Source organism: Chiloscyllium punctatum, chromosome 39 (assembly GCF_047496795.1).
Source record: "Chiloscyllium punctatum isolate Juve2018m chromosome 39, sChiPun1.3, whole genome shotgun sequence".
In the NCBI taxonomy this organism is placed as follows: Eukaryota; Metazoa; Chordata; class Chondrichthyes; order Orectolobiformes; family Hemiscylliidae; genus Chiloscyllium; species Chiloscyllium punctatum.
In genome coordinates this window covers 40,509,389-40,537,101 of record NC_092777.1, presented here as the reverse complement: position 1 = coordinate 40,537,101, position 27,713 = coordinate 40,509,389, and the positions used below count along the sequence as shown (strand labels likewise).

Sequence of the window (27,713 nt, the reverse complement as noted above, 5' to 3'; positions counted from 1 at the left end):
ATTCTCTATGGGTCAGAGGAGAACACTGTTGATCCACAGCTGACCACAAACTTGGTCTATTGTAAAGTAGAGCACGAGAGAGAAAGCATTTTGACTGTAATCTTACAATAGTCCTGTAATTAAGTATAGCTTTCTTGTTATCAATACCGATCCACTTTTGATTCATGTAGTACATTGCACTGGTCTCAGTTCAGCAATTGTACTAATCTATCATTAATGCCAAAAATACTTTTGTATACTGTTCCAGAAGTCTCCGAGTGCTGTGTGACAGCAAAGGATACAGCCAAAGCTCCAATACATTTCTATCGTTTATGCTTCTAGCCAAACCTTGCAGATGAATTCCCCTGGGATTCATTTAATATTCGAGTTTATTAATCAGCCTAAAAGTGAATGCAAAACTAATGGAAATGAGTAACAAAGAACATCAAACTAAAGATGGTTCAGAACCAATGCAAGAGTATATTCTTTGTACTAAAAACTTTTAAAATATCTCCAACACTTTTCTATCTCAGTAATGTTGGTGGCTGAGGTAGTTGCTCTTACATTTTTGCTTAGAAAACAAGGCACCGGGCATATCAACTGTCCCCAACACAGGAAGATTGAGTGAGATTATGTTAATTATTATGTCTGAAATAACATCACCTATGAGAAAAGCACAAAACGCCTGTGCCCTATTTTCATAAAACATATTGTTCTTCTTCTTGACCTTGATACCCTCCTTATGAGCATCAAATGCCAAAACTGAGTGAAACTTTATCCTTAGAATTTTCATATTTCCTGAGCTTCAATCTCAAGAATAAGCACAATTCCTTGGGGGAAATAAGTGCTCTTATACAATTAAAATCATTTTACTTAGCTATTGAATGGATTTAATTGGCAATGTGACTTATCAGCTATAGAGTTTTACACAATGTTGACCTTAAATACTACACCAGTCAAGACCAATGAGGAGCACCAAAACATAGCATTGTGATTCCTTTGCAAAATGGAGGCATCTGTTCAAGGGAATATACTTCAGTATGGAAGGGTGGAAGGAAGGAAATGGAAAAAGCACACAGACTAATCAATAGAAAATGATGAAGTAGACATTTAAAGTAGGGAAAAGAAAAAGAATTGGACCTGCACCTCTATTTTACGACCTTCTACGATTGTTCCATTTAATTTCTCCCGTGCCCTGTCCGCGTCAGCACTGGTTTCAAAAGTTACGAAACCAAATCCCTGCATGCAGGTAAGAGAAAAGGAAAAGAGAGACATGCATATGATTATACAGGGAATAAGACAGTCTTCTGAAATGTTTCAGTATACCAGCTGGAACATCAAGGTAGCAAAGTCATTCTATGAGGCCACAGAGCAAATAGACCCAAGAATGTGAAATGGAAAGTATGCTGAGAGGAAAAGATATTGTTGCTATTGAAAACACATAAGTAGATTATTTACATTTCTGTTATGATAATGGGATAGCTAACATATGCTTGCTCGGACCCTGAATCTTGAAAGTCTACCACCAATAAAATTGGATAAACAAAATGGTCCATTTCCAATGATTGTGTGGCTACGTAAAGTAGGGAACATTGGCAACTAGAAGGGACTAACCTCGGTGAGACCACTTTAATTTCTTAAAGTTCAAGCTATTCCCAGTGAGGTTCCTTTTTACTCTGTTTTTGGAACAAAAAACTAGTATGATAAATTGTAAATGTATGAAAATAATTTACAGTTTTTGTTTTGTGCTAATATACAATGTTTTGGATATTTGATGGAAGGAGGACAAACATAATGCTCCAGTTTCAAAATTGATCTGATAGTTCCTGATACCAGCTCCTTTCCTTTAATTGTGACTTTATAAAATTAGGCAAAATGTAGCAACAATGCTGCAAGTTAGTTCGTCCTGAATAATCATACTGATGCTTATTTTGCAGTGAACATAATAAAAGGTCATTAGATGTCGAAAGGTCTTAACAAAGAATAGTTGTAACATGTTTTATAGTTTTTAATCCACGCTACATCATATATGACAATAGCCATGGTCAAACATAAACACAAATATGTTAGGTTTTGATTTATCTTGTAGTGGTTGTACTGGATGTAAACAGGTATGCTACTTGCCTCCCATTCTTTAATGCACATTCAACAACCCTAGTGCAGCAAGTAATTTTAATTTTATGCATGAGCTAAAGGAAAGTTCTGAGTGATGACACTGTCTAGCAGATAATGCCTCAAACAGTGTGTAAAGCCTACTTGCTGGTCTTGTGTGTGCAACTGTACAGTGTCATGTGTTTTTGACAAAAATATAGAGCTTTAGTTTCAACACAAACAATTGTGGTATTACTCGTGTCATAATCTTGTTGAAAACTGACAGCTGTTGACAAATCTCCACAGTTGTTGGGAGTCTGGCGTTGAAGTGGATATTATTATTGAGACCACTAGTCTGTGTGGATCTAGACATAAATTATGTGCAGTCAGCTAAACACAACTACAATATTGGATGACTAGAGTAGATATTCGCTTTTCAGTTCTCAAAGAATTCCAACAGTGAAAAGGAAATCCATGTATTCTTGAGGAGTCTCACTTTATGCCAGCATCTTTCCACACCTCCCCAGCACTGCCACTTGCTTTTCCTGGTGTAGGTCAAATATGATTACCAGGTCAAAAAACTGAAGTTTTAAAAGTTTTAAAACTGTAGAGGAGAGAAAGGTTGCGAAGATGACAATCATTTTCAACAGAGTTATTGATTGGTCTCCTTACCATTGAAGGTATTATGTCATTTGGCCATCCCACCTGACTGATTTGGTTGCTGCTAACATTTCATCTATATAATTGGCTACCTTATGTTTACTGGCATCACCAAGAAAAAGGCTGATATGGTTTGTTATTATCTGTGTCAAGTCTGTGCTGAAGGCAGGAAACAGGATGTTGCCAAATACGTTTTTGACAAAGACTCTGTGAAGTCAATACAATACAAAGACAAGTGAACTTGGAACTGGCGTCTAATTGGAAAGTAAAATATTTAGTTCAGGACATGACATCTCGTCTTCTGGATATCTTGATGTTTTAAAAGATCCTAAAAATGGGAAGGGCTGATGTTTTCACTTGGCATTGCAAATAGGGAGAATTGCTTCATTTTCAGTGATTAAAACATTCATCCTGTATTACTGCAAATTACTGTTGATACAGTAGTTTGTGATGGCTGAACCACTGAACATGAAGCGACTTTTATTTCCTGTAGCTTTCATGAGTTTCCATTTATTGATAGAACAGGTAATAGTTGGTAGTTATTAAGGCAGGAGTTAGAACCCTTACTCTAGGATCACAACTTGCTGCTTTTCAAGTATTTAAGGACATTTCCTCTGACGAGTGCTGTTGAAAATAATGGATTGGAATCAGGACTATAAAGAAGTTCAATCAGATCATGGCATCTGTGCCATTGAGCCTGTAGAGTCTTTTGGTATTTTAAACACAATTGATCAGAGTTGGATGATTGCTACACATCAATAGAACACAGCTTATAGAATAGTGAAATGAGAAAATATGATGGAACAATTCAGCATTATCCACAGATGTGGGTCAAGTAATGCTGGTGTTTGGACAGGAATTGTTCTGCCATAATTACTGAAGGATTGAGACTCAAGGATAGCACTTTTCTTTCATAAAGAAGGAGCTATTCAGCTTGATCCACTTAACAAATGGAATTATCTGTTAAAATGTATTATACTCTCGTGCACCTGATTACAAACTTGCCTGATCATTATTTTTGGGTTTTTTTGGCTCATAAAGCTATAACATCAACATTATATAAATTTGACATGTCAGGATTTTAAATTTGGTAGTTATAGCAACAGTATCCTGCATGCCATTCCTTACAGAGTAAGAAGAACCTGTTTGCTATGACTCATATAACATGAGAGGTCAGATGACCTCTTTCGACATCAGAAGAATTTCTGCACATGTGAAAACAATCAGTCCAATGAATTGAAATGTAGTAGACAAATTATGACTTCTAGTAGCCAAGAGCTACTGTACATTTTCAAGTCTCAAGGTGATTCCAAGTCTTTTGACAGACAAAGAATACACAGAACATTTTATAGGGCTTACATCACTCGATAGGGAGAAGAGAAAACAAACAGCACCTTAGATTTTCCTGAAATTAGGCTTTGCTAATATCTTTCAATAATCATTCATTCCACAAATTATAACATTTGCATCTTATGAGATTAAAGGGGTCTGTATTCTTTTGCAAAATAAATTGCTTAAACAACTTTAACCCTTCAAATACTGGGGCAGCCTTCAACCACATTTCAAACCTTTTTTTACTTTGAAAATACATCTAGATCTACATCCATCTTTTACAATGTTAATTTAGTTATACAGCTTTAACCTTAAATGTCTGATTATCATCTTCTAGTGCAAAGTGGCATGGCTTGCTGCTTTTGCACCAATGCGAAAATTAAGAGTTTACAAAGGAATTAATTTTCCCCAGAAAGATATTTTGATGTCACTTAGTTCAATATGAAAATGAAAATTAAGTTTTGTATCATGTTATTAAATATGTTTAAAAGAAAAATTATAAAAATTATAAATAGTTCAAGGAATTGCAAATGATTTAACAGATTTAAAAAAAAAACTAATTTTCTTTCTGCAGGGTAAGGGAAATGTAGTGGTAGATCTGAGGAAGTGTTAACATTATACAGGGAAATTGGTGGTCTATCGGAGGATTGCAACAGTGCATTCACAAAGCTATATCGAAAAATATCAATTGATCACATTTTAAACCCCTGTTTTCTGTCCATCTTGCTGTCCTTACAAGTTGGTACAACTGCTACATTGAATGTTCAAAACATTAGTTGTACAACAAGTAGGAAGCAAATTAACAGTACCTTATTTAGCTACAGGTTACATACCTCCTGTATTTTGAAACTATTCTGAGAAGTTGTCTTTAAACATTGGTCTTAAAACAAACACTTCAGCATGTCAGCTAAAGTGGTTACTTTCAAATACTGTGGAAGGATATCCGCAGCAGACACAAAGTCACCTTATGCTCATCTAAGATACATTAACGACATGCTGTCATTTATTCCAAATTACTCTATGTCTTAGAATAGATGTGGGTTGATAAAGAACATATGGATCTTTTCAAACATATGGGAAAGTGACACTCAGTGAACAAAACTACCATACTTCCAATTCTTCACTAGATAACATAATGCACCATGATTGGCAGAAGATATAGCCGACATTTGCAAATGTTCAGATTGACTTTGGAATATCTATAGAATAATTTATAGTTAATTGTAATCAATTAGCACAACATTGATGCAACTATAAATTGAGGGTATTTTTAATTAAAGTTGTCATTTACCAGTCATTATCTCAAGTATATGAATGGCTAAAAGTTGTTCAATCACATGGCATAGCCTTTATTTCCTCTTCACAAAATGGACTGGCTCTGAAGCGTACAGATGTTTGGGCTTTATTATACATGCCTCATTGTTAAAATTGAAAGTTGGTTCCTCAGATATTTGGCAATATTGTTTTAGAACTGATAACAATACAATGAGAAAATTAAGACACATATTGAGGGACATTTGGCAAGAGTCCTGTCCTGCTGGTCAAAGCGTTTCACGGTAATGATGTCATGGAAATGTCAAAATATTGGCAATAACAGTTGTTGTAGAGAAAGGAATGTATTAGAAGTTAGTTGTAGATATATACTAATAACTGAAGAAGTTATAGTAGTGTTGCAATAGTGGTAATGTAGAAATATTATTTGGATAAATAATTTAATGTTGTGGAGATAACAGCCATAACAGTCATTGTTTCCAGTACGCAGACCACAAAATTCAACTTTCTGATCCCAGAGGTAGAATAAACCTGTGACTAGGATTTGGAAAATTGGATTTAGCAGTGAAAATACTAATAGTTACTGTTTTTCTAGAATTAATAGTAAACAGTGCTAATATAGAAATGTTTAACCTCAAGCAGGCATTTTCCTTATAATGCTGTACCCCTCTCCAACAGTGAGGTGGCAACTGGATGGTAGATCAATAGCACTTATTTTGTTATGACCCAGCCTCTCCATTTCTCTTGTCCCTACTACTTGTGTTAGTCTGAAGTTGGTCTAATGATCATGCAAACACCGTGTCCAGCTCCCACCTGCCGGAATGTTTTGCACTTTTAATCCTCTAAAACTACCCTTTTGCATATTAACCCAGAAAACCTTCTGTTTCAAATGCTGACCTGTTAAACCTACCATTTCACACACTAATCTTTTAAACCTGTTGTTTAATGCATTAATCCTCTAACCCGCTGTTTCACTCATTAATCCTCTAACCCTGCTGCTTCACACATTAATCGTCTAATCCTGCTTTTTCACACATTATCTCTTTTAAACTTGCTGTTTCACCCCACAACTCTTTCAGGACAACAGACCACTCTTTAGTCTCTGAAAAGTATTCAAATATTAAGATATTCAATTCTCTGAAATCAGTCTATCAGAATACTTAATTAGAATATTATCACACTCATTTTGTGCCTTAGGGTTAGGCATTTTCCACATGTCTCAATTTTATTAACATGACTGATAAATGTGATATCACAAAACCACCGAAAACTGCCTTTCCAAGAAACAATAAGAGCACCCATCAATAGCACACACTGAAAACTGATGCTCAGTCTAATCTTCACTATTTTCAGTTTCTTTTCCACATGAACCAGTTCACTGACATAATCTACACCCTTGTTAAAGGCAAATACCGGAGAGCAAATGTAATGCTATATTTGTTTTACATGAGTCCTGGTAAACTAGCTGCCCCAAAATCTGATTGTGCAATTGAGCTGTTAGTATCAGTACACAGCCATTCACCTGGAGTGCTTCAGCAATTTTGTGATTTCAGCTCTAAACATTGATTGAGTTTCTTTTCACCATCCAATTCAGTCACTCATAGAAATCAGCTTTCACATCAGAATTTATTACTAAAATATTCAGCAGATTGTAATAATGGAGCACAGAATTCATTGACAAATTTAAAGTTGTGTGTACCTCTGTGTCTTGCTATTTGAGGCCATTGGTTAATCTATCTCATCATGATGCTTGGGGAATTTGTGATTATTCTGAACTGAAAATTTACTGAAGCCACATAAGTATGTATCTGTTTCTAATCGAGAAAACTGTTCAGCATTAAGAATGTGCTTCATACAATAACCTATGAGTTGTGTCTAATAACCCTACTTAGTACATTAACATACCACATAAAATATCCACAATATCTCTGTTAAATCTACTGAAATACTACTTTAAAAGATAAAGCAAACAGGTTTGGAATGTCTTGCTTACCTTAGATCCCCGCTCATTAAAAATTATTTCAACGTCTAAAATTTTTCCAAATTGCTGAAAAAGAAACAAGAGAGACATTCATTAGAATTATTATACTTAGATTAACCACATACAGACTTCAGAAACAATCTGAAAGCTGAAAGCTCTCTTGCCTCCTTACAAAGATATAGATACTTGTGATGCAGAACTTAGAACTGTTGGAAGGAATTGGAACACAAATGCATTTGCAATGAAGGTTTCCTCTTCCAAATTTAATTATAGCACACAGTATTCAGTTAATTCTTCTTCATACAAGGATTATCTCTGTGACACAAATCTAACTTTCTCACAGAAGGTGCTGTGCAATTTGACTAGTTGTAAATTTATCCCTAATAAAATTATATGAAATTATGTTTGAATTTTCAGGTTAAAACCATTGAAGCAAACATCACAAACAGATATAAAAGGCAATCTTTAGCTTTGATAATCACTTTTGATTTTATTGGCCCCAACATTCTGATGGACGTACAGTCGTTATTCAAGTCGAGATAGGAGTTACACTTCGGGACAATGTGGAACCCCCATTGCAGCAGACTCCATAACAATTACTTGGGAAATCATTGGGCAATTCCACCAGACCTGGAACCCTCCAAAGGTCTCCATTTAAGTTAGAGAATTCAGGCTTTCTAATGAAGTTAGGTCAATGTTTACTCAGGAAAAGCTAGATGATCAAATACCTCGTGTATCTATTCAACCAATACCATACTTAACTTTTACAGCCCCAGCTAAACCTCGTCCAGACTATTTACAGCCTCCAGACCGTGATCTGACACCACCTGTACCTGACATCTCTTCTGTCGCTCCAGACCCACTTTCACCCCCTCTGGACTCTGCCCCTGCTCTCAGAAGGTAACCACCACTTCATTTGTTCTAGATACACACTCTATCTTCCTCCCGCTCTGATGCCCCTTTACCCACTACATACCTCTCTTCTCTCTCTCTCCTCCCCTAGGCCCAGGCCGCCTTCCCCCTAGGATCCACCTCCCCATCAAACTCCAAAGAAAAAATGTGGATCTTTCTCCTTTTGTAAAATAGGAGGGATAGAGTGGTAATCTGCACAAGTTTGCTGGTCCTCATAAAATTTGGCCCATTGTTAAGAATGCATATCTAAGTTTATGCCCTTACACCAAAGTAAAAGTGAGGATTATTACACGAGATTTTTATTTGCACCAGAATTAAGAAGTTTAAATCCATGAAGTGAATATGTTCAAATATTTGCCTGGCTGTACACATTGTTTAAACTTGAGGAAGCACCAGAACATCACTGAAATTACTCACCCGATTGAAAAACAAATCACTAAAAGGTTCAGAGGAATATTTTTATTGCCCTAATTCACTGGCTTGTGGCCAAAAGGTATTGAGTGATATTCAATCACCTTCAAAGAAGGAAAATCAGCTTCAAGCATATACGGGACATAACAGAAGGTAACCACCACTTCATTTGTTCTAGATACATACTCTATCTTCCTCCTGCTCCTTTACCCACTACATACCTCACTTCAGGAGTTGAAAGTTCATAAGTTAATGTTTGCAATTGAAACACAACCAAAATATAATCACTTAGCAGCCTGATTTTCTGTCTATTATAATGTGGGTTTGGGTTTAAGCTGCAACGCTATTCCAATAGCAGTCCAAGGAAAATAATATAGAGTTGCAGCAAACTGCAAATAAGCAAATGATTTCACATTAGCAGAACGAATTTGATATTCATATATGTTTATGCCTAAAACCACCTTTCTCCATGCAGACCTATAATTCATAAATCTACTACTGTATAAGCCTTGTTTTTGTGAATATGCCTCATATTACATTGGGAAAGGAATGCACAAAAAAAGAGATTCAACAATAAGAACAACAGGTAGAATGTGTACCTGAAATAATGAACTTGAGAGATGCAGATTTGAAGGAAATAATCTTCATGTCTATTTGCAGCTATCAAAGTGATCTGCATGCCCTGAGTTTTGTTGTTCAGCACGTTGCAAAAATATCGTGACTCTTGCTTATATTATAGTAAAATAAAATGATGTAAAATAGCAGGTATAGATTTACACATTTATGCAAGCTAATTGCCCATTGGGGAAAATATCTCAGGTGTGATAATCACAGTAAAGAAATGGCAATGTTGGTGCCCCTTTGAGGGCTGATGATCTCAAAATAACTCTACTCTGACAGTCTTCCTTAAGGGCAAGCTGAGGATCCTGCTTCTGTGGGATCAGTTTAACTTAACAATCTAAGTAGCTTCAATTAAGTGTCAATACTGGACTGAGTGTTTATAGTCCCTGGGTAATTCTAATGTAAGGGTACAGAAGTTGAATTGGTCACAGTTTGAATTTATTTGGATACTATAGGTTTCATTTTGTGGCAATAATGGTGTCCTTAGCTCTCATGCAGTTTTAGGGTGAATCATACTGGATGCCATTTAATTAAGGCTTCAATCGGTGTACAATGCTGGTTTTGTCATTAGCCATGCCACTTTTCAGTTCGATTCTTCAGCTAATGCCCTCCCTTCACCTTGCATTGCTGATCACACATTCAGTTGCAATCAAGGATCCCACCAGCATTATTGAAAAAGACCATCAACTATGGAGGTGTGGGGTCCCCCATTGATACATGTCTGACTTACAAATGCTTATACTTATGAATGCGGTCCCATGTATGGTTTTAATTTTTAAAGACCTGACATATGTATCTTTCCTGTACTTACAAATGGCTACTTCCCATTGTCCTGCATTGTGCTTCGACAAGCGATAAATTGATTTGTGAGTGGACTCCAGAACAGAACGTTTTCGCAACCCAGGGCCTGCCTACCTACAACTCTGCCTGTACCTACAACTCAATTGCTGGTTGATTTTTTTTCTAGATGTTGCTTTAATTCTATAAGTATTTGCTGCTTTGTCTATTTTTTGTATTAAATTTACCTACATTTACTGGAAGTGCTGAAATAGTGCATTCAGAGTTTTTGCTGACTTCAATGGTTCCACAAAAACCAGCTTCTCCCAGACATGGGCACACCCTAGGATACCACATGGCATGGAGAATGAAGAATTAACAGGGACCAACTTTTGGAGGATGGAGGAGCAGAAGGAAGAGACTGGGCCACTAACATATCAATTTTCAGGCCAAGTTTGTCATGGAGAACTCATATTAATGTCAGTAATTACAATCCAAATTCCTCATTCATTGAAAACCCCACACTTTCCCTTCCCTTTATTGCTAACCATGGTGCCATTTTGAATACATTGTAAAACTAACAGCTAACTCAAAAACATTCCAAACCAAATTCATCAATAATAGCTTTGTAGCACCAATAAATTACCCTTATGTGTTCCCTTTAGTGGCTGTCACAGTGTAATTTTGCCTGTGTTAGTTCTCCTGTATGGTGTTACACCAGTGAGTACAGCATGTTTGGTGCAATGCTTTTGACTTCAGTCAAAGTGCAAGAGACTTCAGATGGTCTTGCAGAATGACTTGTAATAGCTACAGGCTAGGCAGCCCACCTGTAACTCTACCACTTCTGCAAGATGGCAGGAGACTCATCTAGTTAGCTAACAGGCAATGTAACCCGGGTGGAGTGCCAATAATACAATGGTGAAAGATAGGAAAATTTGTTAGTGTGTTACACTGTCTGTTTTGGCTGTTGTAGCTGAATAGCTGGCAATGTATGCGATCTTTTGAGATGCGGATATAAGGCTGATAGTTGTACTATGTACAAGACCGTATGTTGGAGCATACATCAGGAATGAGGCCCGATTCACAAAGCTGTTGGTTGGTGAGTGACGGGAGCTGGTGAATGCACTAATTTCCTAGGTTAGTGGTGCATTGACTGATCTTGACAACGAACTAAATCCTTGTGGCACTGGATTCCTGGCATTGAATTTTATAGTTATCTGCTTCCACTGCTTCTGGTGGATCTCCCGGCTGCTTTTGGATACAGGGTAGCTCTCCTCCTTTGCATCTTCTCCACCAATGCCCCCAGATCTGTGCCCAGAAAGTCTTCTGCACTCTCCCATGTTGTGTCATTGTTCGGTCTTTCCTAGGTCAGACTCTGATCATAAAGACCTCCAGTTCCAGCTGCAATGCATTTCTCCTTCAACAGAGGAGGGCTAGTTTGAACTAGTAGAAGCTGATTTTAACCAGTGATCGCCTTTGACATTATCTGTTCTCTGTTCAGGCATCCAGTCAAACAATGGAATGGTTAGCACCAGCTGGACACTGAAACACAGATAGTGCACTGCCTGCATTTTGGGATGGGGTTAATTGTGCCCTGTTTCACAAGGTCTATCCAATTTCACACCCGTTGTCTTTTGAATAAGAGATATTTCTGAATCTAGCCTTCCTTCGGCAATTCTGCACCCAGCCTTCGCAGTCCTTTGTTTGTACCTACCAATGGTTAAAAATTGATTCCGTTATTCTGCAATGTCCCTGCATATTACATTTTGGAGAAAAAAAGCCAAATACATAATAATAATCTGCAGTCAAGATTTCTAGCATGGTGTCTTATCCAGGTATTCTCATTAAACAAACATTAACACGGTCATATGTGAACATTTCCATGAATATTGATTGAAACCACAATTTATTTTGTTATATCCTTAGCATTTATACCTAATGACTGAATTTTTTTATCTGTAAATTAATTTTCAGTGCATGTATTTTATCCACATTTTATAGCTTCCAAAGCTGTTCCTGTGTTTTTAGGTTAATTTCCCATTATATTGCATTAAGTTTAAGCTAAGGTAAGAGTGTTTAATATTTCATCATGAATAAATCTTGAAAGTACAGCAGAAATATTCCCACTTAGAATTCGTGAGTGAATTTTCATTATAGGATACTTGTTTAGTTTTCTAACTCCAAACACCTTCATCAGATTCTCCACAAATGACTTTCTGCAAATGATTAATTCTGATTAGAAAACAAATTAGGGAACGGAAGAGAGCCACAAGATTGTATCTGTAATTTGTAATATTCTGATAGCGAACAGAATTCTCCTGTTTTCTATTGGGGTTTTCACACTGTTCAAATTGTTATTTAAGGCTTACAGGATTCAATAACTATTTCTGATAAGTGAATACAATTTTGGCAGGTAAACGGTTGCTCTCTAAACAGCCATGGCATCCAGTTCTACTTTTGTACTCAATTCTATTTGCTCTTTTTATCATTTCATTTGATAAGATGCAAGATTGCTCCAAACCTGCAAATAAAGATTCCTGTGGCTGTGTTATGAAATTGCGTGGTTGAAGCTAGATTTGTCCAATTATTGATTTATTAGGGACTGACTGTGGCTAAAAATTGCTATGCAAAAATTGTGTTGCGTTAATTTATCAGACATAAAACAGATGCAATTTAATAGTGGATGATCGATGTCCAATTTTCCCAAGCGTTGACCCCACTGCTAAATTCAGTGAACCAGTTTTTCAGAAACCTCAAGCCTAATGCCTGCCAAAGGACCCGTTTCACAAACTGTTCATCAGAGGACTGGGGCAGCTTGGCCCTGCTCCATTCATGGTTTCCTCACAGGGTTGTGTGATTTTGGAACTCTGCCTCAGAAGGCGATGGAGGTGGGGCCATTGAAAACTTTCAAAGGGGAGGAAGTCTGATTCTCCTTAGGTAAGGGAGTCAAAATTAATTGGGAGTAGGTGGGAAGGTGCAGATTGAAATACAAACAGATCAGCAATTATCTTACTGAATGGTGCTCCAGGCCTGAGGGGTCAAACAGTCTGCTTCAGTCCCTACTTCATATGTTCGTATGTACTGCAGTCACCTACTGCAGCAAATCCCTTCACCATCCTCTCCCTCGTGCAGCCTGCTATGCCCCAACATCCAACATTCACCCATCTCCATATCACACAACCTCTTGGATTCACCAAGAAGGCATGTGACTGCAACCCGGTTTTTTTCCATTGGGAGAGGTGCCTGTGAGGGAACAGTCAATGCTTGTAGTTCAACCAAAATCTACAGATGAGGCTCAATGCTGATACTCAGGCTTCTATGGCACCCATTCCAGGCACAAAAATGGTGGCATACTTTGGTATTGTCATTGGTGCAGAGAATCAGTTGAGAAAATCTGACAGATTTATTGATATTGCATTGGATATAACGCCAGGTTTTATAGATCTCAGTCGTGAACCAGAAAAGGGGTATTCAATTTTTTCAAAAATCATTCAAAATGCATTTTCATTAGTTCATTAATATGTTCCAATAATAATTTATGTTGATAATTCCTCTTACACATTTTTGCAAAGGCAATTTCTCATGCAAAGGAAATGGTAACAGGGGGATTAATACATGAAGAGGAACAATTGTGCACAAAATGTGTCCAAATACACAAGATCTTGAATAAGATATTGCGATTCCTCCATCAAACAATCCAAGTTATAGTCATCTTTGAGCAATACAAAGGAAATGGATCTCTGTAAACATAAAATGCATTGATCCAATTTGAAGGACTCGGAATGAGCAGAGGAGGTTTCTTTTGTTGAAATCCATTTGTCTTTGTTCTTTGTAATATCAATAACTTTCCTCTCTTGCCTTTTAGTATTATTTTTGAGGGCATCATTTTTTTCTATACAATTACCGCATTGTGTTTCAAATCTTAATGAACCCTCAGGGACAAGTTGAGATACACATTACAATCTCGCTCCCTTTTCTGACAGGATATAATAGAGGCTTTTATCATAAAGGGCTAATTAATACAAAACTCTCATTTTAATTGCTGTTAAAAAGTCCATGAATTCTATTTTCTACTGGAGAAATAGTGGATTCAAAGTGCTTAGTTGACACATCAGAACATTGAAGAGAGTTGACAGATGCAGAGACATTCTTAGCATCACTTTTTAAACAATTGCTAGCATCAAAACCAACTTGCAGACCATTTAAGCAAGATAGTTAACATTAACAAAAACTGGACCACTTAAAACATCCATGTTAACTAGAAAGGAATGCTTCCTGAGTATGAGGTTGGCGTGGCCATTTTATTAAAGCTCAATCTTTTCAGATCCATTGCAGGCCGAGCACCCACAGGTCTATTTTATCTGAGTGTAAATTAGTAATCATAGTAGCCAATGTGACTGCTAGGTTTTACATTGAGATTATATTAGATTCCCTACTGTGTGGAAACAGGCCATTTGAGCCAACACCTCCACACCGACCCTCTGAAGAGTAACCCATCTAGACCCATTTCCCTCTGATTAATGCACCTAATGCTATGGGCAATTTAGCATGACCAATTCACCTGACCTGCTCATCTTTGGACTGTCGGAGTTTGGACTGTTGAATCCAGGTCCCTGATGTTGTGAGGCAGCAGTGCTAACCACTGAGCCACCATGCTGCCCCATTTATAATGTAGCTTTAACACAGAGGGTACTATTAAGTGCAAGGAAGCAGGGACTGGGTTATGGGGGTGGAGTGGGATAAATTCTCATCTATATTGTCTGAGTTTAAAGTATCACTTGTGTAGAATCCAAAAGAAAAGATCAAGCAAATAGTATCATCAAAAACCTTTAGGGACAGCATTTTTCCTTCTATTATGCAGCTGTAAAGACGCAAAACTTGCTGGACTCTTAATGTTGACTCCACACATGACAGCTGAAGCATCCTGATTCCTGACCCCCATAATCACAGACTTGCCTGAGTGGTGCAGTAAAATTGAAAAAAACACCAGCTCAATAAGATAAACAATACTCTCAAAAATTCCTTTCTAGTCCACTCAGTCCAAGGATTACCTGGATCCATGTGTTAATTGTAATGACTGTTGCCCCATTTTGGGAATGGGTTTAGCTCCCTCTTGAAGATATCAAAGAGTCAGTAGCCATCCCAGCAGACATAAACACAATCAGGTGGCTTACTGCTCCAACAATTTGATATCAAGTCCATGTACACTTGCAAGAATATATCCCACTTATACCTCTGTTGAGTTCATCTAGAGCGCTGAAGACCTTGCCTATCTTTGTGACAGTTGTGAAATATCTGTTTTTAACTTCACTGCTTTCGTATTTATCAACCAAACTTAAAATCTGGCAGTAAATGCCATTGTCAGATCTTTAAAGAAATTAAAGATGTGACTTATCTGAGGTAGAGGAAATTAGGTTGATCTTCTGAGGTTGGAGTTGAGCTTCTGTTGGTTATATATGGACAGTTTCTACTACAGTGAGCCCATGTTTTGTAAAATCTTCATTGCTTAAAGGTGTCACTGGCTGTAAAGAATGTTCCATTCTGTGACACGAATATCTGACTTTAATGAGACCCACAAACCGACACAGAATGCCATTAATATATTGAATCAGTGCACACTGTCTTCCTGGGAAGTACCTTTTTTGAACTGATTCCTGCATTTTAACAACCAATCTACATCTATATGACCTTCTTAAAATAGCAGAGATGTGAAATAGACAGATCACAGTAAAAAAAATAACATTTTCAAATGAACCAGCTGTCAAATAATGTACAACAGCAGAATTTAAATTAATTTATTGCTGTTAATTGTATAATGTTGTCAAGCAATGCACGTGTGTATGCATTGTATATTCATTACTTAAATCTGTCACTGTGTCTTTTTAATGGTAGATACATATTAAACTTGTCAAAATGAAACTGCTAATATAAGCAGTACAGCGTCACTACTGATGGGAGGAGGTAATTACAGCTTATGTTTATATAAAAGTAATTGCCATTGTCCTGTTGGATCACTGGACTGCTCTCCCATCAGAGGGAGAGAACTGTTGGTGGTTTAACCTGAAAATCACCACACCTCAGGCAAAGAGAGGGATCGAGAAGGACAGTCCTTCATGGTAATCTCAGCCAGTACAGGCATTGAACCCATACTATAGTCAGCCAACTGAGCTAACCAACCTCTTATGTTTACATAGACTAGTGTTGAATTAACATAGGAAAAGGAGTAGGTATATTGGCTTCTTGAGTCTGTTCTCCCATCCAGTGAGATAACAATGGTCTGTGACCACAGCCCATACTCTTGGCTTTAATATCTTTGGTTAATAAAAATGTAGGAACCTCAGAAATTTATGTGGCATCAGTTCAGTGGAAATTATATCAGCAGCACTGTTTTAGATACATGCACTGATACTGGTTGAAAATGCCCTCTGTGCATTCCCATGGCAGTGCAGATTTCCTTGATATTTACAATCAGTTGATCACTATAGAAGGAAAGCACTTTCAACAATCATAGAACATTGTGTTTAATCTTGCCACTACACCAACAAATGAACTAAGGATCAAACTAAACAGCTTTGAGCTCACAAGTCCAATGATGGTGTCTATTAATCATTTATAGTTACCGATCAGAAATGCTATTAGCCACATCTGGATTCCACATTAACCACATGTGGCTATTAGAAGGACACTGACACATCCAATTTCTATTATAAATCTAGATAGGAATTGGTAATATAAACAGTATATGACTGAAAGAGACTGAATTAGATGATTGCATGCTGGTTCAAATTCCTCTTTCTCTACCCTCACTTCACCTGAAAAGGATGTTGGAAGTATAATGTCAGTCGATCACATGACCATAAACATGTATCTCTCCATTTAATGTGCAGCCATAATATTTTGTCAAGCATTTCATTACCTTATGACTCTTAACTAGTCACTTTATCTGAGATGGGAACATTTTGATTGCCACATGGAGCTGCATCCCTGTAAAGTTAACCATTATTCATTGTAGGCAACCAGTTAATGGTTGCTTACATGCAATGATAATGTGAAAATTATGGAGGGATTTCCCTTGTGTCCTCCACAGTCATCGTGATAATCCTCCTGGGGGGGGAAGAACTCTTCCCTGGGTCTCAATGAGGCTTCCTCCTGTCAAGAGGCACAGTGGCTTTGTGGTTACCACACTGCCTCACAGTGCCAGGGAATCAAGTTTGATCCCAGCCTCAGGCAACTGTCTGTGTGGAGTTTGCACATACTCCCTGTATCTGCATGGGTTTCCTCTGGGTGCTCCAGTCTCCTCTTATAGTCCAAAGATGTGCAGATTAGGTAAATTGGTCATGCTAGTGTCAGGGATGTATAGGTTAGGTGCATTAGCCAGGCGTAATTGTAGAGTATTAAGGTAGGGGGAATGGGTCAAGGTGGGATACTCTTTGGAGGGTCAGTGTGGACTTGTTAGGCTGAATGGCCTGCTTCCACACTGTAGGGATTCTATGATTCTATGAACATGATGTTCAGTGCACCACAAATGCAGGGAACAGCACCAATCTCTGTACATAGCCTTCTTTGATCTCACAAAGGCTTTCAACTCTGTCAACTGTGAGGGATTGTGCAATATCCTCCTCAAATTCAGCTGCCCACAGAAATCTGTCACCATACTCTGCCTGATTTGTGATGACATGCAAGTCATGATCCTCACCAGTGGATCCATCATAGACCGAATACGAGTGCAACCTGGGGTCAAGTGAGGCTCTGTCATTGCACCAACACCCTCTTCATTTTCCGCTTCTCAACAATCCAGCACATCCCCATGAGGTTCCCTGCCAGAGAGGAGCTAACCTATAAATGTGTGGGAAGCTGCTCAACCTTCACCTCTTGACCAGAACCAAGACCACCCCAACTTCTATCATTGAGCTGCAGTACACAGACAATGCCTGCATGTGTATACTCTCAGAGGCCGAGCTACAAACCATCATCTACATAATCACTGAGGTGTATGAAAGAATGGGCCTCAGTTTAAAAAGCTGGAAAACAAGATTCTCTATCATCCACTCCTGCTACACAACACAACCCTGACATCAAAGTCCACAGTGATCTTCTCAACAACATGGGTCATGGGTCATTTCTCATATCATGGGAGGCTCCTCTCACTGTGAGCAGTCATTATTGCTAACATCCAACATTGCCTCCAGTGTGCCAGTGCAGCTTTCAGATGTCTGAGAAACAGTGTTCAAAATCTATCACCTCGAACACAGCACCAAGTTCCTGGTCTACAGTGGAGCCATGGTCTCCACCATCAGAAAGATGGATCATGGACTGCTTGTACCTTAAATCCCTGGAAGGTATTGCTGGTGGTGCCTTCGCAAAATCCACTGACAGAACAGGCATAACAATGTGAGGGTCCTCTTCCAGATCAATATCCCCAGCATTGAGCATGCAATCAGCAGGTCACATTTCTCACATGTCCGACACAAGACTTCCTAAACAGGTGCTCTATTCCAAACTCTGCAATGGTAAGTGATCAATAGAAGGACAGAGGAAATGCTACAAGGACATCCTCACTAAACAAATGGAACATTTTCACCAAAACATGGGAATTGTTTGGTCTAGAACATGCAAACTGGATAAGTCGCATCCTCGACAGCGCCAACCACTTTCAGTATCACCAGGTGGAGCATGTGGAGGTCAAACACAAGCAGCAAAAACAGCGTGCAGAATCCAAAGCATCCCACCCACTTGCCTCATCAACCATCTCCTGCCCTACCAATGACAGAGACTGCAGCTCCAGGACTGCAGAACCCAACCCTCATGGCGCAGAAGCAAGTCATCCCAAGCCTTAGGGGCTGTCATGTGATAACCTATTCTCTTTCAACAGGCAACCTTACCAAGACCAAAATGGACTGAAGACTGGACCTTGTATTTTAAGGTCCTCTGGGCAATAAATGTGGTCTAGCCAGTGACACCCTCATCCTGTGAATGAATTAAAGAAATGAACTTGCTGAGAAATTTCATTACCAAAAATTGTTAAGATCTGAACACACTTCATGAATGTGGGGTGGAAGCATTTACCCTCAGAATTTCCAGAATGCAGTTGAGAAAGTATTCATATTGGACTGATTTGCAGGGCAAGAGGAGATGCTGGGGGCGGGGGGGGGGGGGGGGGGGGGGGGCGGCACATTGGAGCGAACACAGATACAACAGTCTGACTGCCTCTTTCAGGACTTTCACTGTCAAGGATTTTTATCTGCTTTCTCCCTATTCTCTCACCTCACTAGCTAAACACCGAATCTGGTTGTGTGCAAGACCAGATGACTTGCTCTCTGGCCTTTGTCAGTTTTGCTATGAATCAGTTGTTAGGAGGTGTGAAAGGAGGGGATGATTTTTCCATTTCACTTTTGTGGAAGTTTATTGCCTCCACTCAATATTTCACTCGGACTATCTGGCTAATATCTAATATTCATCTGTCGAGGAGATCGCTGGTGTAAAATTCATGCCTTGTTACTTCATGGCACCACATGTGTTCCTCCACTGTCTTGTTTCGTGGTAAGAGTTGTTGAATTATGTAATAGACTGCAGTCTTGTGCAGTGAAAATAGATTTTGTTGACACTTGCAAAAGATTCCTTGTTCAATAGGAACTGGGGAGAAATGGGCTTGCTGAGAAAGAAGTTAAAAGGAGTTTTATTTGAAACAAAGACTGTCTTCTTGGGCTCTCACAATTTCTGATCCAAAAGGGAGACTGGAAATCCTCTGCACTATTACGAGTTGACAAGTACAGAATATAGGGGGAAAAAGGGCTTATTTTATGTACTCTACATTTTTTATAGGATCTTAACACCTCCTTCTACACTATCCTTTTTGGTTTTAGGTTGTGCCTCTTGTTACCAAATCACTTATCCATATAAATAATAGTTCACTCTGTACACTTTAAATCTTTTTGAATAATTTTATTAGCTTTCTCTCAATCATTACTGCTGTAGTCGACATAGTTGTATTCTTCAAGTTACTCATAATTGTATCCTTTCATTCCTGGTATTATCTGCCTTTCAGATGAAAAACTAAACTGCCCTTTTGAGTGGAGGTAAAATACCTGACAGCCCTATTGAAGAGGAGTAAACTGCATTTGCTAGTTAGAGCATATCCCAGAAGGGGAAACATCCCTTCAGCATCCATGTTATTGCATCCCTTCAGGATTCTATGTGTTTTAATAAGATAATTTCTCATCCTTCTAAATTCCAATGGATACAGATCCAACCTTTCCTCATAAGGTAACTGATTCTTCTCAGGTATCAGTTGAGTGAACCTTCTCTGGGTTGCTTTTACTTTCTTAAAAAAGGAGACCAAAACTCTAGACAGTATGCCAGATGTTGCTTCTACACAATTGTAGCAAAGTACCTTTTCTTTAAAGGAGAGAGAAACAGTTAACATTGGGTGAAAATGGGCCCTCTCGGCTGACAGCACAGAAAACAAGACATAAACAAGAGAAACCTATGGAGTGGGGGTTGGTGGGAGGGGGAGAAGTATGTTAGGAAAATTGAGGACAAACATCATGGGATCAGTCTCTGAAGTTGTGGAATTCAATACTAAATCAGCGAGGCTGTGTAAAGTGCCTAACTGGAAATGAGGTGTTGTTCCTCAAGTTTGCACCATGGAACATTACAGCAGGCCCATGGAATTCACTCTTCCATAACATCATTTATAACATTTTACATCTCTATTTCTCTTTCACATCAATTAGCGACTCTTTGTCTTCTCCACTAGGCGTCCACATTATCTATTCATCTAACTCCTCCTCTGTCTATCTCAAAGGTGTAAAAGCCTTCATTTTCAAATCCTTCTCAACTCTGAAGAAGAATCATATTGAACTCAAATTGTTTCTCTCTCCATAGATGCTGCCAGATCTGCTGAGTTTTGTCAAAACTGGCAATGAGTTCCACTTGCACCAAATTATGCTAACATTTTTCAACTGAGCCTACAGTCAAAGCAATCCATCAGAGAGTTTACACTCTTACTGACACCTACAGCTTGTTTTATTTGACATCGACAGCAATTTACAAACTTCAGATCATGATGCGCCTATTCTTGAGGGTTTACATCTCCTCTGTCAATTCCTCATGTCCATTCTCTGTGTTAAGGTCCTTTCAACAGCCAATATGGTGTCTGTTTCCACTCTTAATTTATTTTGCACAGGTTATGCCTTTTTCCCATTCTCTATTGGCAAAAAAGTTTCATTTGAGAGTGGGTGTGTGATTTTCAAATCTGCATCCTGCTGTTTTTATAGGACTGGGAAGTTGGGAAGACTCCAAAAAAAAGATTCACACTAAAGTACTGATACAGGCTTTTTAAATTCTGAAGGTGGCTGTGGATAAAAAATGGATGGGGAGATGTTATCTTTATGACTGGTCAGTCCAGAACAAGATAGCTACTTTCAGATCAAATGATGTATTTAGACTGGTGAGAATGTGGAAACTGCTTGGATATGGAGTTGTTTGAAACTGGTAGCACTGATGCATTTAAGGGAAGACAATGCATAAATGAAAGAGAATGGATAAGAGGAATATGGAGATAAGGTGGGAAGATTAAGAGGAAATGTGTATGGAGCATTAATGCATCCAGTTGTTGTGCTGCAGTTTCATTTTAATTTTATGCTAATTAATCACTATACCCTGATCTCACACCTTCAGTGGCCCTGGCTAATACTTCATATTACATCTGCTGTTCTGAGTAAACTTGGCACCTTCTATTATTTCTCCAGGATGCTCAGTGGTGCCAATAAACAGGGGGCACCAGGATCGGTCTGTACAAGTCACCCATTCTCACATTCTTCCCTTTATTCCTGCAGCTCCACTAAGAAAGCAAATGGCATCAGAGGTGGGAAGACAAAGAATAGAGAAATGGCCACCTTCTGCGGACTTTATGCTAATGAGAGCAAGGACAATGATGACAAAGGAGCTGAAAAATGATGAATTAGCTCTCAAGTCTTGCACTGTGCTTCTCCACCTCAACCTCAGCTCCAACTCACCTTCTTGCCTGATTTACTTCATGGCTATGCACTCAAGTCAGTTACTTTCACCCAAGATAATTAGGTAGGGCTTGATTCATACAGTACGAGGAGTTGGAAGTACTGACAATGTGCCACCTTCTCAATAAAGGACAGCTCGTCTATATGTTTTGAGGCATAAGGATTCAGAATTCTTATACTTGCCTGAAAAGAAAGATACTTTAATAACATAAAATCTCTGCGTGGGCTCTGAGCTCAGTCACTGAGGCTGCGCAAGAAGTGACAAATAGGATTCTCGTGTTTAAGGCTCTCACTTGTGTCAACATGAGGAATGACTTGTCTTTGTTGCAAGCACCAATAGAGCGTGTTGCATCTTCTCTGGAATGTAAAGGGTTTGACCCCATCAGAGCTGGCAAGAAGCAGTGCGCAGGAAGGATTGGGAGGAAAAAGAAACAATGCTGTAAAAATTATTTCCAGCTACAGAAATCCTGTATGAAATGTTCTGTGTGTTTTAGCTTCAGAAGGTTCTCACTTCCACCAGCTTCAGCTGATGTTGGAAGCTGCTGCACTGTTCTTGGCTTGGGTTACCCTGACTGCTTTGTTGGAAAAATAAGTGACACTTGGAGCTGCTCATTTGAATCACTTTGTACCCCGCAGGAAGGGAGTGGGATGGAGCAAAATGCACAAGGAAATATGGTGAGGCAGATCCTAGGGAGCCAGAGTTCAGGTTTGCATCATTCATGCCCCACTTTCCTGGCACACAAATTTACTTTTCTTGATTATGCATTAAAATAACGCTGAGAAATTCATGAAAATTGTCCCTCAGATTTTGTAGTGAATGCTGCTTTGGGGTAGCTGACTCGCTATAAGAGCAAGGGCCTCTGAAAAGTGGATAACATCTCTAGAGAACATTTCACAGGGAAGCATTTGGAAATATGAAATCAAAGGCAGTCCTTTTGCCTGGTCGAAGGGTTGCAGTGACATTGAACCACCGATTTTGTTTTCCTGTATGTCCCTCTGCAAAGTTCCTAGGAATGTTATCCATGTTTCTTCCAAAGTTTTTCTGCATCAGGCATCATTCTAAGATAACAGAACAATCTGGTCCTAATCCATTGGTGAGATCACTTTTTAAGGGATCACTGAACAAAAGCTAACAGCAGCCTCATTGACTCGCTGTTCAACATTTCCTTGCTATCTGTGAGGAAATGTAATGGTTGCACTCTGCACTTAGCCACAATGGCATGGTGTGGGTTAGAAAAGGATTACCTGCAGAATCAATAACATGAACCAGTGTGCCATCACATGATAGCACAGTTTACATTCATGTTCTGCAGCACTGTGTGTCATGGAGTTACTCAGTTACCAGTTAACTTAAATGAATATGTTTAATATACTATTATTTAACTGAAACTGAAGTGTGCATTCATTTCCTGATAAGCACTTTCCAATAAATAAAGCAATACCATATATAGAAATTTTAAATCAATAACCCTGTGCATTTTACATGACTGTAATGTTCAATTATATTACAACGACATATTAAACTGATGCATCAAACTATGACACTGCTTCCATAGTCCATGGAACAGACCATAAGAAAGAAAAGGATTAACAAGGATTCCGTGAAATGAAGGTATAAGGTTTGATTTTGCAATCATGGATGCACTGGTTACTGCCAAAGAATCTGAAATAATTTACAGCATAGAAAGAGGCCATTCAGCTCATCAGGTTCATGCAGGCTCCCCAAATCAATCCAGTCAATCCCACTCCTCGGTTGGCCCCTGTAGCCCTGCAAGTTTGTTTCTTCATGCACCCATCCAATTTCCTTTTTAACTCATTGATTGTTTCTGCATTCACCAACCTCACAGGCAATAAATTCCAGGTCAGTATCACTTGCTATGCAAAAATGTTTTTCCTCACTTTTGCCCTTCAACTCTCATCCAAAATCTTAAATATGTGCCCCCTTCGACCTTGTGATGATATAACTACAATTGTGATTGCTGCAGGGAGGCTGGACCACACCCCATTTAGCAATCTCTGGACAATTCATTAATGACTGTGTGTGTGTCAAGCTGAAAGTCAAGTGACTCCCAATCACAAAACCCCCTCTGTCAGAACTGATTTGAACTAATATTGCCTATGCTTAAACTGTACAACACCATTTTTATGAATAAGGTTCAAACCTAAATAGCCATCATACATAAACCTTCAGACACGTCAGCGAGGGCAGGGTCAGTCGTGGGAGGGGGAAAGTTTAGTTTTCCCTCTGCACATAAATTAAAAAGCCAAGAAAATTCAGCATAGACACATGCAAATACTACTTTCCCACAGGTTGTGGGGCAAACTGTGTGCATGATAGATGGAGCAGATTAATGTTGTCTTTGAATGTTGCAAAGCTTTTGGGCCATGTAAACAGTCAATAAAAGCGGTCTCTACTGTATGCATGCACATTCTTTGTCTATGCGAGGTTGTTGATCCTGGAGGCCTCCAGTTTCATTTCAGTGGGACATCGTGATGTTTTCACTGACACTTCTGAAAATGAGGATTAATGCCACTACAGTGCGACAGGAAGATTTTTTTCTTGAAAATGCATAGCATGTGGCAAATTCAAGGAAACTCAATTGCAGAACATGTTCTCTTATGAATGTTCTGGAAGAGAGCACAGAATCCTTAACCAGCTAGTTAATGACTGCTGTATTGGAAAGACTAAGAGTTCATTCTGTCTTTATGTAATGGTGCAAACCAGTGATAATAAACAAAGTCTGCCAGAACCCTCCCTCTGTTTTTACTTTCAAAGACTTTGAATATTTGAAGAATAGCTAGTAGGATCTGAAACAGAATTATTGCTAGAAGGGTACAGGTGCAGATCCATGTTTACTTGCTCCTCATTATGTCATTAAAAGGGATTGTGTTAATAGTGAGCTGGATTGCTTTTTTAAAAAAAAACTTTGTGCTGCAGGGGTAGATCACATTTCAAATGCAAGTTTTATTTTCTTATATTTAAGGCATCTTATTCAAGTGCTGAAGAGTCTGAAAATGATAGTGAGTTTAATGATATTTGGTTTAAGGCATGAATGTTTCTGGATTAATTTATTCAGATCTTGCTAAGCTGCTGGATCATATTGGCTGCTACTTCAAAGCAATTGATTATTTTATGACAAATCATATCAAAGCTGGAAATATGTAGCAGTTGTTACTGAAATCTAAGGCACTGTTTATATTTCCCTGATATAATTGTACCACTAACTGACAGCTTCCTCTTGCAGGTTACTACAACACTGAATATGATTTATCGTATTCCATATATTTAATCCTATGTAGTATTTTCACTTTATAGCACTTTCAGACAGGCTAGTAAAATATTTATTTTACAACAATAATTATACTACTGTCAAAATAAGTGTGTTGCTGGGAAAACACAGCAGGTCAGGCAGCAACCGAGGAGCAGGAGAATCGACGTTTCAGGCATCAGCCCATAAGAAGGGCTTATGCCTGAAACGTCGATTCTCCTGCTCCTTGGATGCTGCCTGAACTGGAGTGCTTTCCCAGCACCACACTCTCGACTCTGATCTCCAGCATCTGCAGTCCTCACTTTCTCCTACTGTAGAAATAAGTCAATTTGAAATCACACTGGAGCAAGTGTTTCTGGAAGTTAGAAATGTGTTACAAGAATATTGATCTAGCCAGGACATAAAGTCTTTCAGGCTCAAATTCTGCAGATTAATTTATTCAATGAACATAGTCAGCTCCTAAAAACATCAAGTATGCACAGACATATAAAAGGCAATTCTATCTGAACAACTCACTCGAAATCTGATAGGCAGAATGCTTATTTTATATTCTGCTCAATTTTACTTCCTTTGAAGTCAGAGGATCGTGATATTGGATGGGATATAAATCCAGTGTTTCACTCAATCCCACCGGGATCCTGGCAGATTAGGTTAAAATTGCCCCCAAATTTATTCAGTTATGTTGCCTAATCAGTTCTGCGCAATGTGATGTACTATGGATTTGTTAGCTTAGGCATGTTCAATGGCTACCAACACTGGCACGGCTGATAGAAGGAATAGACTTTTATGGGCTGCAAGTTATTTTTTTAAAAAGAGTAAAGTCAGCAGCAAATGCAATGGCAGCTGTTGCTTCTATTATTGTCTATATAAAAATATTTCAAAGACTATTTCTCTTTGGTTGAAATATGATTTTTAAGAAATATACCCTGCATTTACAGATTTCATTTTCATCTCTCACAAACATCTCAACATTCTTCCAATATAATACTTGGAAGTGCACTGACTGCTGTTAGAAAGTACAGGACACATTAATATTAAAATTGAATCAGGTATATTAGCACCAGCAGGACATACTTTGATATGATTTGTTCCATCATCATCTTACTTGTAAATAGGTTAAAAAAAGGTTTACCAAATACTGCTTTATGAATATACTTTCCCATTAAATAATAAAGTGCATCCCTCGGCATCAACTTTGTCATTTAAAGCCATATCTACAGGCTATAAACATAACAGGACATTCTTTGCTTTTGTAATTGAACCATTATAATTCTGCATACTTGCTTTCTTATTCAGATTGTGAGAAGAAATTTTGAAAAAATAGTACAAATGTTTTTGTTTTTTTAAGATAGGACTTGGATACTTACAACTGTTAAGAGGATAAGTTTTTCCTACCCAGTTACCGGACGCAGAAAAAGACCGATGACAACCCTCCAGTGAAGTACATACACTTTGTAATGGGAAGTATGAAACGTTGGACATAATTGAATTTTATCTTTTCATTTACCAAGGTAATGAAAATTCATTAACCTGAAAAGTGATGCTTATTTCTATTTATTTGAGTTATCTATGCAAATGTACAGATTAATTATGGGCAAGCGTGGACCTTTATACTTTTCAAACGAAGTTCTCCACATGAGAATGTACAAATGATTTGGGAGTTGAGGGTGGGAATCAATTCAGCTTGGTTGGCTGAACAGCTGGTTTGTGATGCAGAGTGACACCAACAGCTAAGGTTCAATTCCCATGCTGCATGAGATTTCCATCAAGGACTTCCCTTCTTAATCTTACCCTGACCAATCTTTCAGGTTAAACCACCCACCAGTCATTTCTCTGTGATGAGAGAGAGTAGCCATATGGTCTGGTAAGACCATGGTGGCTTTACCTTTATGTACTTGACATTCTTACAGGACTCTGCCATGTAAGCTCATGGTTAGCATTGCTGCCTCACAGTGCTAGGGACCCGTATTCAATTCCAGCCTCGGACAACTGTCCATGTGGAGTTTGCACATTCTCCCCTTGTTTTCGTGGATTTCTTCCAGGTGCTCCGGTTTCCTCCCAGAGTCCAAAGATGTGCAGGTTAGGTGAATTGGCCAAGCTAAATTGCCCATAGTGTTCAGGGATGTGTAGGTGCATTAGTCAGGGGAAATGTAAAGTAATAGTGTCTGGATGGACTTATTGGGCCAAATGGACTGTTTCCACACTGTAGGGATTCTATGGTTCTATGATTCTAACAATTCAGAGTTCAGGAGAAGGATGTTCCAACAAGATTTCCTGTTTCTTGCACCACATGGCCATTGAATTTTCTGGTGTCTCTTCTGATGAACAGAAGATCACTTCCTCAAGCATCGGTGGTATTTTAGAATTGAGTGGAATAATGATATGATATTA

The 27,713-nt window shown here is 38.5% G+C and overlaps 1 protein-coding gene across 23 annotated transcripts in view; it reads right to left on the bottom strand.

Moving 5' to 3' along the window:
* The window catches only part of rbfox3a (RNA binding fox-1 homolog 3a), a 1,527,015-nt gene that overhangs the window by 93,312 nt on the left and 1,405,990 nt on the right, over positions 1 to 27,713 (bottom strand). For all 23 annotated transcript variants that reach the window (XM_072558494.1, XM_072558496.1, XM_072558499.1 and 20 more), the window contains 2 exons: positions 7,328 to 7,381; positions 1,126 to 1,218 (listed from right to left, as the gene is read on the bottom strand). In XM_072558494.1, coding sequence (XP_072414595.1) covers positions 1,126 to 1,218; positions 7,328 to 7,381 — 147 coding nt within the window. The remainder of the gene's footprint in view (positions 1 to 1,125; positions 1,219 to 7,327; positions 7,382 to 27,713) is intronic.